The sequence below is a fragment of the Diorhabda sublineata genome, chromosome 3, assembly GCF_026230105.1.
Source record: "Diorhabda sublineata isolate icDioSubl1.1 chromosome 3, icDioSubl1.1, whole genome shotgun sequence".
NCBI lineage: Eukaryota > Metazoa > Arthropoda > Insecta > Coleoptera > Chrysomelidae > Diorhabda > Diorhabda sublineata.
This window is the reverse complement of record NC_079476.1, coordinates 22,524,378-22,540,234: the sequence shown is the minus strand read 5'-3', so window position 1 is coordinate 22,540,234 and position 15,857 is coordinate 22,524,378. Positions and strand designations below refer to the sequence as shown.

The following is a 15,857-nucleotide window of genomic DNA, read 5'->3' as shown; positions in this document are numbered from 1 at the left end:
CAATAAATATGAACGACAGCTGGTAAACATGGTTCTAGAATGGAGAACGGTGTATACCAATTACACAAATATAATATAAAATAAGTAGTTTATCATTTTATATAGTTTTTTACCATTTTGCTGATATTAATTCCCTCAAAAACTTTTTAACTTCACGTATAAACGTATTTAACAAGCAAAATTGCATACAATTTATATAGGAAGCATTCAACATAGCGGTATATCTTCGCCCCAAAATTACATGGTTGTATGTTACATTTTATGAAAAATTCAGTTATCAATGTAACAAGGTTCTACGTTTCATAAGCTTTCTTCTGCTACTTTCACATACAACAACTCTCAAGTTCTCAAGATAGAGTTTTAACGAAATTGTTTTGGTGTATGTTATAAAAAATAACTATGTGATATTCTCTCAGGTAGTTCAACTTTAAGGTTATGTCAAAACGTTTCATGTGTTGATGTCAGGAAGAAATTGGAGAATTAAATTAAAATTAAAGAAAAAAAAGGTACAATTTCTGAAGATGAAGGAAAAGAATATGAATTCCACATAACCGAAAAAGAGAGCATGAGGAATGAACGAAAAAACGATAGAGAAGGAGAAACAGCTGTTTTGTTTTTTGATCCTCGTGTACAAAAGCTGATATTAAAAACTTCTCCTATAAAAGTAAACTAAACATTTATAATATGACGGCTCATTTAAAAATAGGGAAAAAGTATATTGCGCAGTATGGCCAAACACTTTACAAGGAAGAGCTGGAAATGACATTGCAAGTTAATTTTATTAAATTCGAAATAAAGTCTTCACTGATCATCTTAAAATAACAAAGTTAGTGGTTTGAAGTGATAGAATAGAAACAGTTTTTTCAGTTACGCAGTTGCTCAGATCATACCATCATACAAAAATGTGGTTAAAGTTACAATGAAATTTTCTGTCCCCGGTTATTTTTGCATACAAGAAGTAGACGCAGTGCACAGCTGCATAGAAAACAGTTTACGGAAAATGGAATTTTTTTCTCCAATTTCACTTGTACTTTGTTTACTGAAAGTAAATATACGTAGCTCTTGTCGTGTTATGCAGATACAACCAGTGGACTTCTTTGACTTCCAAGCAGGTGCCTCTGGAATTATAGCTTAGTACCATAGATAGATCATGCCATAGTAAAATACAAAACTTCTTTCACCCAACTTTTATAAGATAACCAATGTAGCAATAATGAGCAAACACGAATTAATATCATCGAAGGAACATTCCATCTAAAAACCGTGACACCAGCTGTGCACTATACCACGGGTTTCCCTCTTATTTAAGATACTATTTACCTATTTCCATTTACTCTACCACTACAGAAGCACTCACAATTACTGAAGGTAAACTATGTTCCTTCAGTTTCTGAAGATGAAAACTTGCTTATCGAAATGCGCGTCAGACAGTGTAATTGTGAATGTAAGTGTAATGGTAGTGTGTTTCAGTATAATTAGACAGAAGATGATAATTTCAATAAAGAATTTTCAATCTATTATTGGTCGTAAACTTAAAAGTTACTGTAGACTATGAATTATTGTTGAGCTTAATGATTCACTAGCCTAGTTATATATTTAAAAATAATATTCGAAATTCTACCGTCAAATATTAATACGAATATTGATGTGTGCAATTGGTATTCCTCCATTCCAGACGTTTCTAGAAATATCTCACTTCACTTTATATATGGTTCGACAAACTTCGAAAGTATTCGAGAAAATTCGCGTCGATTTTGCTGTTTATATAAAAGCGATCACATTTGGCGGCAGTTCAGTATATTTGAATTAAACGAATAGTTAATAAGAGAGTAACACAGCGGTTTATTGTGCGAAACTTTGAAAAAAGTATATAGAATTGAAATATAGAAAATGGTTAAAGCTCCAGCAATTGGTATTGATTTGGGTACCACATACTCATGTGTTGGTGTGTGGCAACACGGAAAAGTTGAAATAATTGCTAACGACCAAGGAAATCGAACAACCCCAAGTTATGTGGCTTTCACAGATACAGAACGTCTCTTGGGGGATGCGGCGAAAAATCAAGTCGCAATGAATCCCAGTAACACCGTCTTTGATGCAAAACGTCTTATCGGAAGAAAATACGATGATCCTAAAATTAAACAAGATATTCAACACTGGCCGTTCAAAGTTGTTAACGATTGTGGTAAGCCTAAAATTCAAGTAGAGTACAAGGGAGAACGAAAAACTTTTGCTCCCGAAGAAATTAGTTCGATGGTGCTCACAAAAATGAAAGAAACTGCAGAAGCTTATTTGGGAACTTCAGTCAGAGATGCTGTTATCACCGTACCAGCTTATTTCAACGATTCTCAAAGACAGGCAACAAAAGATGCAGGTGCTATAGCCGGATTAAACGTTTTACGAATTATAAATGAACCCACAGCAGCAGCATTAGCATATGGACTAGACAAAAATTTGAAAGGTGAGAGGAATGTCCTTATATTCGATTTGGGTGGAGGCACTTTTGATGTATCCATCCTAACAATAGATGAAGGTTCCTTATTTGAAGTAAGAGCAACAGCAGGTGATACCCATCTAGGAGGAGAAGATTTTGATAACAGATTAGTGAATCACTTTGCTGAAGAATTTAAAAGGAAATTTAGAAAAGATCTAAAAAGTAATCCAAGAGCACTTCGAAGACTAAGAACTGCCGCAGAAAGAGCTAAACGTACCTTATCATCTAGTTCTGAAGCAACTATTGAAATTGATGCACTTTTCGAAGGTATTGATTTCTATACAAAAATAAGCCGGGCAAGATTTGAAGAATTGTGTTCTGATTTATTCAGAGGAACGCTTCAACCAGTTGAGAAGGCTTTAAACGATGCTAAAATGGATAAAGGACAAATCCATGATATAGTATTGGTTGGAGGCTCTACAAGAATTCCAAAAATTCAACAACTGCTTCAAAACTATTTCAACGGAAAATCTTTGAATTTATCCATCAATCCAGATGAAGCTGTAGCATATGGAGCAGCTGTCCAAGCAGCAGTTTTGAGTGGTGAATCTGATTCCAAAATTCAAGATGTCTTATTGGTTGATGTAACTCCACTATCTCTTGGTATAGAAACAGCAGGGGGAGTTATGACGAAGATCATCGAAAGAAATGCAAGAATTCCATGCAAACAAACACAGACATTTACTACCTACGCAGATAACCAACCAGCAGTCACAATTCAAGTATTTGAAGGTGAAAGGGCCATGACGAAAGACAATAACATGTTAGGAACCTTTGATTTGACTGGCATTCCTCCTGCGCCACGTGGAGTTCCAAAAATTGAAGTCACTTTCGATTTAGATGCAAACGGTATATTAAATGTTTCCGCAAAAGATACAAGCTCTGGAAACTCCCGCAATATTACCATCAAGAATGATAAAGGACGTCTCTCGCAAAAAGATATTGACAGAATGGTTTCGGAGGCTGAAAAATACAAGGAAGAAGATGAACGCCAAAGACAGAAAATCGCTGCTAGGAATCAATTAGAAGGTTATATTTTCCAATTGAAACAAGCTATCCAAGATTGTGGAGATAAACTATCATCTGAAGATAAATCAGTTATTGAAAATGAATGTGACAGCTGCTTGAAATGGTTAGACAGCAACACTTTGGCTGATAAGGAAGAGTATGAAGAAAAACAAAAAGAATTAACCAAAGTATGTAGTCCTATAATGGCCAAATTATACCAAGGAAATCAAAATAATAACCAATTTTCAAGTGGAATGTCCGGTACCTGTGGTCAACAAGCTGGTGGATTTGGAGGAAGACAGGGTGGTCCAACTATTGAAGAGGTTGATTGAAGTTAGTTAAATTGTATATATTATGTTTTTTGTAAATATTGAGGTATTCATTTAATAAGACTGATTTTTGTACATAATTATTTATAACAAATAAAATTTTTTTTTATATTTATTGTCTTTTTTCCCCACTTATAACTGGTACCAAATAATACATTTAATGTATCATTAATTTAATAACATTTTTACCATGCAATTCAGCCCATCTAAAAAATTATTGATGGTAGGAAAATATTATGTTCCAATTTCTATTAAACCTATTGTTTATCTTAAATAAATAAGTGATAAGAGAGTAAATACACAAATAATCGTGATCTTTTAAATCTTATACGAAACTGTTGTGTTCTACGTGAAACTTTTTCCAAAGAATGTGTATTATCATCTTCGAATGCTGTATTTAGACAAATTCTTACATCTTACGTCATATTCACAATATTTACTTAAATTATTTATTCCCAATCATTTAAACAACGAATTAATAATTAACATGATCAAAAACGAAATAATTTTTGCACTATATATACACATAACCTACAGACATATTTTAATGTATTAAAAAATACGTTTGTGCCAGTTTTATTTTGAGTTATCTATTTGAATAATCGTTGAGACTAATCTTGAAAAATCCAGTTGATTACTTGATTAGAAGTTATTTCTGAATTATGTATACAACCTGACGTATATACTTTAATTAAATTTTAAATTAATACTGTATGAAACCGTATAGTGCGCCATATACGTAAGCATGCGCTCGATTCATCGGGTCCTCTCCACTCTATCAACAAGAAATCATTAAATTCTAACCACATGAAAAGTTACGTTGCCAAATTGTACGATTTGTCGTGTATTTGAAATGTATTCACTAGACAGATATTTATATTATTAAACATTATATATAGTTGGAAAGATTTTTTAACAATTTCTTATAAATTTTCAATACTTCAAGAAGAAATATTTAGCGAATTTTAATATCATTAGTTTTATTGAAAATCTCAAGCTAGTGAATAAATAATAATGATTTTTTTTTAAATTTGTGATAAACAAAATGAACTTAGTGGTAGATTTGCAATAATCTCACTATATACCGAAGAAACAAAAACAATGGTTATTGATTAATCTAAAACTGAAGTAGGAAGTATCAATAAAATTTCATATTTAGCACAAATAAAAAAATTCAAATATTTTAGATTAAATAGCCCAATAACAAATTTCATCTGGTAATCAAGTAGATTTGTAAAAATATAGATATATAACCTGTTCAATGCAGTGATTAAACTTTTTTGGATATGTATAATACGTAGAATTAAAAAAAATGACAGTAGGCTTTCTACCACTTCTAACAACTGATAATGGACATTTGGGGATAAATAGGAGTCATTTCTATTTTGTTAATATTATTGAAACCTAAATACGTAATTTTAATAATGGAAATGATACAGGTAGGTATAAATTTAAAAAAAAACATGACAACGTAGCTCAGTATTCCCACTCCTTATTACTGACTATTCAAACTCGGGACGCAGTCGCATGGAAACCGTTTTTATTATTTGGCAGGAAACCTGTTCAGTTTTTAATTGTTTGGTCTTGTAGCTGTATTTATTTATCAATGATTGAATCGTGTAGTGGGTATCGAGCGATTGATGTTTATGATATACAAAACAAATATTCCTCTAAAGATGAATTGAACTCTTCGTTCGGGTTATCTAAAATCATAGTGTAAGTGTCGACGGACAAAATTTTCATGTATTTATTGAAAATTAAATCGAAATATAGGTAATAATATTAACGGGTCATTAATGTGTACGTGCCACCTCCGATGAATAAAAAGTATGTGAAAAGTGACATGGATTCAGGTCTGGGTAGCGATGAAGACCGGCGAAGTCGGACTAAAGAACAAAAACAACTCCATAATCAACAACTCCTCAGCGGTTGTTTTATTGATGCTGCCAGTTTATCAGATGAGTCCGAAATTGTCGATCAAAGAAGAAACGATGAACGCAGGCAAGGTGCTTTGTTATTTCAAACATCAGTACCCCATTTTTCTATGGTTCAAATACCAAACGATGAGAACTTTTCTTTTCCATCAAATAATTTGAATGCTCCCCAATTTCCTGAAACTAGTACCCCATACAATTCTATAGTGCAACTTGATTCCGACGAAGCAGCAAGAAAATCTCCATTAGGTTTTTATGTTGATTTGAATGATGTCAATGAAAGCCCATCATCTCTGCCTAATCCATCAGTTAAGAAAAATATATTTTCTATGGTTATAGATTTTGAAGGTCCAAAAAAAGAGAAACCGGTCAAGTTGAGCTCTTCTTTAATTTCTTTCCGAAAACCTAAACCTACTAATAAGTCCAATTTACTGGGTAAAAGCAGTGGTAGTTTGTCCTCCAGTGTCAGTTCTATAAATTCAAATAGAGATTCTAATTCTGTAGCTGGAACTAGCCGGCAGTCAGAAGAACTAGAAATCAGATCAAATGGTAAAGGGGTTAGTATTGAAGTACTAAGTGCTTCACTGATCAAAAACCTTTCGGTTTCCTCAAAATCATCTAGTAGTAGCGAAAATGCCCCTGAAAAAATTAGCGATGACATTGATAGAGATTCTGCTAAAGAATCTGTTGATGAGGAGCACCTTGAATGTGATAGTATCCATGAAAATGATAAAAACAGATTGGATACTCAGAATGAGCCAGATTTCGACAATGAAGAAGGAAATAGAAAGCCAGACAGTAGCAAACTTGTTGTTAAAAAAACAGGAATCACTAATGGCTTACAGGTAAGTGAGAAAAAACTTGTTGGTGTTTTTAATTTGTTAATTTCTTGGAAATGTTAGTGAAATATTTGCATGTTGAATGAGTGGTACATTTGTCATATTTACAGAATGTTATTTAAAGACACTTGAATTTTATAATAAGAAAAAATAAAGAAACTTTGATTACAAAAATATACTTATTTTTAATTGAAACCAAAAAGAGGCATATAACTGATTATGATGATAAAAAAAGAGATAATTTTCCAATTAAATAAATTCAAGAATAAGCTCAATAAAATAACTTAAAATCTTAAGCAAAAAATTTTGTTTTTATTTCTATTTATATAGTTCAAAAAAATTCCATTTTCATTATAAAATTAGATTTTTCCTCATAAATACTTGAAAGTCTTTGACTTCCTTAATTTCTTCAAAATTACATTCCTTACAAGCTATTTAGGTAAATATTTAATGATAGAATATCAATCAGAAAATTAATAACAATAAATAAATGTTGAAATGATTTATTGAAAATAATTGTATGAATGTTAAAATGTTTTGCTATTTTTGCTGTTTATTGACCACCATAATATTCCAATCAACCCTGATCAAATAATTTTAAATATACTTTTCCTATAAATAAGGTAAAAAATTAACAAATAATGTAGAAGCTGAACATTTTAATTTTAATAACTGATATGAAAGTTTGAATTTACCTAATTCAAAATCTAATCACCCACCAATTATAATAATGAATAAAGTTAGTATTTTTATGAAAAAAATAAAATAAAATAAAAAATTATAAATAAAAAACTCTTATACCTTTTAATACAATTATTCTTACTTCATGAATTACATGTAATGATAAAAAATTAGAAATTTCAGTTTGTACAAAATTCTTGTGATATATAACAAGTAGAGATTGCATCTCCCACCCTTAGATATAGGAGGGAATCTCACTAAGTCAGGGTAGTCGTATGTAACCAATCTTTAGTTCGATCTTTAGAAAGATACAATAATAAACAAATTATAAACTAAATACCTTTCATTTTATTAGTAGGATCCTTCAAATACAATCGACATTTGGTCCTTCGAGCCGGATTCATGTTGGAATTCATTTAGGAATTTTGTTTATCACATATTTTAATTTTTTTTGTTTTTATTAGTTATTTGATTTGCTTTATCCTATTGTTAAAACATATAAATGAGAATCAGGCTCAGATCTATTGGCAACAAAAAGTTAGTTTATAATATTATATAATGCTCCAAAGGTTTTTTTAAATGGCGACATTAATTTTTTCAACATTAATTTTAATCTTGTGCCAAAAATAATTTTTTACTTTTTAGTTTGATTATTGCTGAAACCGTGTTTTTATTTTCGTTTGTCTTAACCGATAATTTATTTGATTTATAAAAGAACATCGATGACTTTCATTTCATGGATCTAATCATGACTTTATATAATCCATATATTTATTTTTTATAACATTCTGTTCATACTTTTCGAAAAAATATTTTAACTGATAGAATTTTTAATCTTATCTTATCTCCTTAATTGCACTTTCTGACTGAGTGACACTTACAAATAGAATATATTCAAAGTTTTTCATTATTAATTTTGATTACTTGAAGACAGTAAATTATAATATCTTAAATAAATAAACGTTATTTACGACTGTAAGATTTTGCTGATTTCAAACCTTGTCGTAACTTGATGACTGACGACGAACATTCCTGACGGCCAAAAACTGAGATACCGATATCATCGTTCACCAAATGGTACTAGGCTATTATCGAATAGTTTGGACCAAATGAATATTTCTTTTTATTGAAGTGAAACCAAACAAGTCGGATTTTTTTACATTGTAATTCTGGTTCAAACCTGTATCCACCACTACACTCCAGAAACGAAAATCAGTATTACGCACACTAGCTTAGGAGAAGTTGCACATTTGATGAAGAAGAAATTGCTTTACCATCAGGAAAACGCTCCTTCTTACACTTCGGTGATTGCTTCGGCTAAAAATCATGAATTGCACTTCGAATTGATTGACCATCCACCGTATTCACCAGATCCTGCCACCAGCAACTCTTTCCTGTTTCCTAATCTCAAAGTTTCATTTGCAGCATTCTTTGGAAAGTGTTAAAAGATTATAGTGTCGCTGGATTATGTGTATAGACTAAGTTGAAAAATACAAATGATTTATTGAATTTTTAGACAACCCTCGTGTTCATAAATAACAATTAAACATTATTTATTATTATGAGATTTGTATTAACTATTTACTGATAATTTTATCTCTGATAGGAATGTTTAACGAAGATGCTACAAATAGTTTTGTTAGGAATGTTCCGATGTTTAGATATAATTATATACTAATCCGTCTATTTTTACGGGTTCTAGGAAATTTCAAAATCCATATTTCATTCGTTTCAAAAATTACTATTTAAAAAAATTACAGTAGTTAGAGATAGAGAGAGGTTCTTTGAAGTGGTTTCGAATGAGATGCAAACATTATTTATGTGGGCAGAGGGATATTTTAGGCAGGGCTGGATTTGAGTTGTGGATCGAAATGAACAGGGCTGCCGAGAGACTTGTGGTGGCGCGGGCAGAGTTTGATCCCGAGCCCCCTCGTTACAAAACGAACAAAATCTTTTTCTTGAACTGGCCCAACGTCTCATTTTTCCGAAGTCCATCTAAAATTCAGTAAAAATGCATGGCATGACCTGAGTTTTCCTGAAACATCTCTTGACCAATAGATTAACAGACTTACAAGATTAAGAAAATAATATAAAACTGACTGTTTTACCTTGGCGTATAATTTCAATTTTTTCACAATTAACCTGAATTAAAAATTCATTAGAATTTGTTTTTTGTCATCATTTTCTATGGAATTTACGTAGTACACTCTGTAGAACATAATAATATGTACGTTGCATTCAAATTAATATTCTAATACCTTCACCTTTGATACTTATTGGTGTGAGTCTGAATGTTTTAAGCTTAGATCATCATTATATCATCTTTTTGTTTATACTTCTCATAATTTTTAATAATTTCTACTCATTGTTTATTATTCATTCCGAAATTACAGTGGTTACAAAATCTTATTTTACCCAGAAGTAATTGTAAATGCTACGAAATAGCCATTGAGAATCAGAATATCATAGTTTTGAACATTTTAGTATGCCATTCGACCTGTTATGCCCAATCGACACTGTACGAGGCATGACAGCGCGTTTGCCTCCTCTCGCCTTCACTCACCTCGCCTCCCTGTCGCTCTGGTTTGTGTCTGTTTTTCATGCTCAAAGGACGTGACGGCGTGAATATAGAATAAAACGAGAGTGTCTATGTTTAGCACTCCTGTCGCTTCCGTTCTCGAAGACTCGAGTGTCGAGAGTCCCTAGGAGTCGCCTTGCGTGATTATGGATCAGGCAGTACGTTTTTGTTATACTCCAACTTGCCAACAGTATAACAACAAATATAAGGAATAGTTTCATCACAAATTTCCTTATAGTTTTACTTTTAATATGCGTTGTAGGTAGAGGACGTTTTAGAATCGGCACCTAGATTTTATCGAACTTTTCGAACGGAGAGGTCCATTGATTTCTTTAGAATTTTGAAAGTGGTTGTATGTTACAACATACATTTCGATCGCTTTTCTGAAGGCTTGCAAAGTATTTTCATGCCCAATAATAGAACAAGTACATTTATTATTTGACATTTCACAATTTTTTCAAACCATCTAAAAAGGAATTCTTCACGTTTGTCTCTGCCATCATCTCTCCATTTTTCTGAAATCGCTTGCCACCAATTCGTTTTTTTAAATTTGGGAACAATAAGTGATCAGAGGGAACCAGATCTGGTGAATATAGCGAATGAGAAATAAATCGCAAAAGGTTTCTTCTTTTTTGTGAGCATTCTCTAGTCTCTCGAATGTTCATTTATTTTGATACATTTACTAATGAATTCTTTTAGTAATACAATACATACAACGGCTCCAGTAAAACATTTATTAAAAAATTGAGAGACTAACTATCTATTCAACATCCAACAACTTACATATTTTTTTAACGAAAGAACTTTACTACCCTGAGCCTGCATCAGCGCGCTAAAAACAAAATAAACTTTTGACAGCATGTTATTAACTTAATCCTTTTGTACATACCTGGTGGCACGTTTAAGGAAAAACCAACTTAACTACATCCCCCTACCATAATATCCTATTTCTTACGTACACGAACCCAAACGTGACGTTTTGAATTTAAGTGTTAAAGGCAATACTTCACGGGGAAGCAAAGTGAGTCGATCTCGAACGTCTTTGTCTACTCAACGATGCTAATAGAAGTTAGGTACGCGCGTGCATCTCGACATAAGTTTAGTTTCACGTTTTGTATATATTTTTTGTTTGTATTTGTATATATATAAGCTTTATGTAGTTAATTGTTTTTGATTTTTGTGTTACCTCTCCACCATCCTCTACCGCTACTACCAATACAAGTGATGATTCAGTCGCAGCAACACCGTCATTGTCAACCTAGACATAACCTCAATACGGAGTTGCTTAAATGATCTACAAGATCAATTCTCGCCACTTGGATTATTGCTAGACGACCTTCAAGGGTTCAAAAGCTTGATGCATCTCTGGACTAAGTGTTTAAACTAAAAATGATTATGAAAAAAAAATGTTTTGTTTCTTTGGTAGGTCGTAAACTTTTCAGACAACCCTCGTTTTGGAATTAGTGAGAAAATGTTAAAGAATAAGGATCGGTGAAGTTGATTATAAAAAATTGTGGCACTGAAGATGCGGATGCTTATTAGTTAATTTTTGTTACTTAATCTCTAACAAAATCTTAATCTTATTTGGATAGATAAAAAAATAACACTCTATATAATACTATTAATAGTAGTTGGCAAATGATATGTCGATACGGTGATAAATTAAAAAGATTTGTTAGAAGTACTAATTTCATTAAGTCGCCGAGCATGACTGTGAATGAATCATTTTCACATTGATTTGCATAAATTTCAATAGCCGACAAAATTTTCAACATCTAAATTTAATTTATTCGTCTTGTCACGTTTATCTAAAACATACTGTTATTTTTGACGGTCATGGTAATCAAACAAAAAGTAATTTTGATATTTTATTACACTCCGCGTATTATCAACGATTGTTCCATGACTTGTTGACACATTGAAAATAATATTTTAGAATTCTAATTACGAGGTGAAATAATAGAATTAGTCTCCTTCAAAGTAAAGCTGGTCAAAATGATATTAGACAATTCACACAGTAGAGTAACGAGCTACTGTATCAGAGAAATATAGGATTCAAGACGCAACATCGACAATGTTTTGTATTTAATTTAGTGTAGAAAAAAATTGTTCAAAACAGCGGATAATTGCATGTGCAGAAGATTTAGCTTCAATAACCAGAACAAAGGAAAATCTGATAAACTAGAAGATGCTGCAAAAAAGAGAAAACAAAGTAAATGGCGGTAAAACAGAATATCGTTGGTAGATAGGGATACAAATGAAATAAAGCCGGAAAGAGCAGAACATATAAGATAAGAAAATATTGTAAATTCGAGTACCAACGAGCAACACTTACAAAACAATCAACAGATTGAGATAAATAAAAGAATAGTGGGTTTTAATAATGGTATAGGAAACAAAACTGGTTTTACGGGAAATGAAGGTATCGAGGAAAGGTTTTGATGGAATAAAAACAAATGAACGACTTTGGGGAAGAACCAGGAACAGTACGATCTGAATAAATACTCATCAGTAATAGTACGTAAGCACTCAAAGAGTGAGATAGTTGGTGAATACTAAAAGGATGCCGGAAAGAATATCTGCAAAAAGGGGCATTGAAGAAGAGAAAGGAGGTACAAGATAAAAACGGAGGCTAAAGAAAAAATGATGATTAGATGTAGATAGAGATCTTTAAAAGTATGTAGTACTCTAAATATGTATAATTACAAAAAAAATAACGGTGAAATATTTGACTTAGTCTTCTTCATAGTATTGTTACATTTTTTTGCCTGTTCCTACCAGAAGCAACATCTGATTTTTCTGAAGCTTAAACTTTGTATTCGCTTGTGCTCTAGTATTGGAAAATACATAACACAGTTTCACTTTCGACTGTTTCCCCGAACAATTTCCCCAATAAAACAATCCTTCGACTAATACCTGTTTTGGGAATTCCGTGTCACCTTTCTTTTATAACCTTCTCAATGTCCTAATAGCATGCAATTAACTTACAGGCAAAGCGTTGGATCGAACTGCTAGGACACTCCTCGGGACAGCAAAGCGAGCTGATCTCAGCGGAGCTCCGCTGCTCCTAGAGAATCGGCACGCGCGACTTGGTTTAATTTTACTTTTTAATATATTTTTGTGAATATTGTTTTTATGGTATATATGTATTTACACCTCTTCGACCCTAACGCCCAAACGCTTTTCTCTGAAAATCGGAAACTAGAGAAAAGGTGGAGCAGTATTTGAAAATATACTGTACTTTAATAAAAAAAAAGGTATCAAAGTTGTATCAAAAAAGGTGAAATTTCGAAAAAAAATTTATAATGATGAAAAATTTCGATAGTTTATAAAATTAATGTACATTATTGATACAGATAAAGCTAATGAAAGCGTTCACTTCATCTATGTGAAGTGTACATTTGAAACTTTAAAATATTGACACACGACGTCGTAATATTAGTTAAAATATTCTATTCAAATTCATTTTAGATCGTAATCTCATTTTCGATGTGAAAAATACAAATTACCATTAAAATATGGCAAGGGCTCCCATTTGAGTAAATTACTGGCAGTTATTATCGAAGGCCACGCATTCATGTGAGTTTGTGATGACATAATTTGTATAGTTGTAATGGAAAAAAATACTGTTTAACGAGTCTCCATATTTGTTCGTGATCTATTCGACCATGGCAGAATTTCGATCTTTTTTCAATAACGCATGATTCGTAAATTAAAATTAATCTATAAAATTAACTAATTGCATGTCAAGGAAGGAATAAAAGTATTTTAATTTTAATTTCTTATTCTTATCATCTCATTGAAGGTTTTTAAATGCGGCTCTGTCCCTCGCAACATGAAACAATTCCTCGACGCTGATATTTGTCCATTCTTTTATGTTACGGAGCCAGGATTTCTTCTTCCTGGCGATGCCTTTCTTTCCCTGCATTATGTTCTGTAGGTATCTGTCGTTGCGTAAGATGTGTCCGATGTTATCTTAACAATTGTCAACAGCTTTCTTTTGCGACTAATGCGTCTATAGTACTTCGTTGTTGGTGATTCTGTCAATCCAGGGTGTCTTCAGGATGCGTTTATAGAAACACATCTCAAATGCCTAAGTTTTTTGATCATTTGAGCTTTCAAAGTCCATGTTTCCACTCCGTACAGTAGTACTGACCACACATAACATTCCATGAAACCTATTCTGACTTGGAGGTTTAAATTTCTGTTTACAAACATTGAGGACTACTTGACAAATGTCTTTCGAGCCATTTCAATCCTGATCTTGATTTCTTCGTCGATTTTAATTTACACGTTTTTATATTTCTACTCAATTAAATACTTTTCCATGCATTTAATAATCCAATTAATATTTGGCTTCATCATCAAGTTTACATAGATGAAGGGTTTGTATGTGAATCGCAACATTAAATCTCTATTCCTTTTTCTAAGTAAAGGTCAATTTATAAACTATAACGCCCGCGTTCCACCGCCTAGTCAACGAGAAGTCGAACGTAACGCCAACTAAAGCGTCAGCGTAGGTGCGAACGTGAGAGTTTAGAAATCCCCCTTTATGGTATAATTCTTCCATAGCATGTTACGAGGCTCATTTGAGAACAGATTATGCATCCTGTCCAACGATATCAGTTCAAGGTCGGTCCTTCTATTCCAGTCTTACTTACGACTTAATGATTACGTTTCACGCCACTGTCAGTTTTGGTTGTATGCTTAAACATCTTCGTTTGTCACAATATCGATTGATAATCCCACTGTTTCGAAGTTAGTGTATATGTTTGAACTCATGAATGATGCTGAATCAAGCTCTTGCTATAAGTAGCTTTGAGCTAGTTCTTTCGTGTAAAACTAACTTGGTAGACCTTGTTTAATTTCACTTTTATCTCTCAGCCTTGAATACGCTTGGGAACATAAAGTAAAATCAATCAAAAAGATGCTGCTGGCTTCTTAATTTAATAGTCTTTGAAGGAAACTGAAATTTGGAGTTGCGTCAAAAAAAATAAATATTGTCGCGCGTCGGTGGTCTGGAATTGTGCATCCTCGACACGTCAATTTACTATTTAAATATTTATCGGAATTCGAATTTAATTTGTATTCATCTATGATATTATAAAAAAAAAAACAAAAGATCTATCTATATGTACTTACTCATATCTAGCTATACGGGTTTGTAATAATAATTAGTACAAACTTTGAATTACACAAATATCGATTAATGTAACTCGTTTGAGTGAAACTATATATATAATTAATATACATTTACTGGGAAAATAAGTTTATCAAAGTTTATCATGAAAGCTTAAATCAAATGGAAATAAATAAATAACCTTAATTCCCAACGAAAGAAAAACTGCATAACCATATAGACCAAGTTACAAAGTAAAGAAGAATAATGTCGTATTTAGCCTCGTTATACTACCCCCTATTTAGAAATATTTTTCCTGAAGTGACTGTACCTACACAACGTTAACTTTTTGGACTCATCCTTGCTCACACTAGGCTGCCGACCAACAACAGTCCTCTGATCGACTCTAGCAGCATCTTCAGTTCAATCTTTCGCGTGAAAAGATGGAATCTACTGTAGCCTAATTTCATTACCGAGCAACGACTTCGTAGATGTCTGACCTGAAGACTCCTATAACTGTATCTTGTAGCGAAGCAAGTCCAATGTTCTAAACAGTCTTCTACGAGGTTTTTCGGAATCATTTTCACATATAGCTTTCTTATTACGAAATATTGAGTTAATATCTGTCTGTCTTCCACGCTTTCAGGGCTTTTCTTCAACATTTTATGCTAACCAAACACTTTACCGCGACTCAGAATGATCACCAAACACTTTCAGTACTTTACTGTAAGTTTGAGCCGAGCCGTTTACTGGCACAAAATTTGATCGCGATCCATTGTTCGAGACGAGCACCACGAACATATAGCTGTAAGAGAATTAATGATTGCTCGTAGTTTCAAATATATGTATGGATGGAGTAAACTCATTTCTTAATT

The 15,857-nt window shown here is 32.5% G+C and overlaps 2 protein-coding genes across 2 annotated transcripts in view; both read left to right on the top strand.

Annotated features, from left to right (window-relative positions):
- The first annotated feature begins 1,799 nt into the window (after positions 1 to 1,799).
- LOC130441228 (heat shock protein 70 A1-like) lies at positions 1,800 to 3,936 on the top strand. The gene has a single exon (XM_056774808.1). The coding sequence runs from the start codon at positions 1,891 to 1,893 to the stop codon at positions 3,832 to 3,834; it is 1,944 nt and encodes a 647-aa protein (XP_056630786.1). The 5' UTR covers positions 1,800 to 1,890; the 3' UTR covers positions 3,835 to 3,936.
- A 1,399-nt stretch (positions 3,937 to 5,335) lies between these two features.
- LOC130440916 (uncharacterized) overlaps positions 5,336 to 15,857 on the top strand; it is a 42,840-nt gene continuing 32,318 nt past the window's right edge. The window contains exon 1 of the mRNA XM_056774284.1: positions 5,336 to 6,610. Coding sequence (XP_056630262.1) covers positions 5,648 to 6,610 — 963 coding nt within the window. The 5' untranslated portion in view covers positions 5,336 to 5,647. The remainder of the gene's footprint in view (positions 6,611 to 15,857) is intronic.

Bases quoted from the DNA above. Each gene is read 5' to 3' on its own strand.
- LOC130441228 (XM_056774808.1), top strand. From the start codon at position 1,891: ATGGTTAAAGCTCCAGCAATTGGTATTGATTTGGGTACCACATACTCA.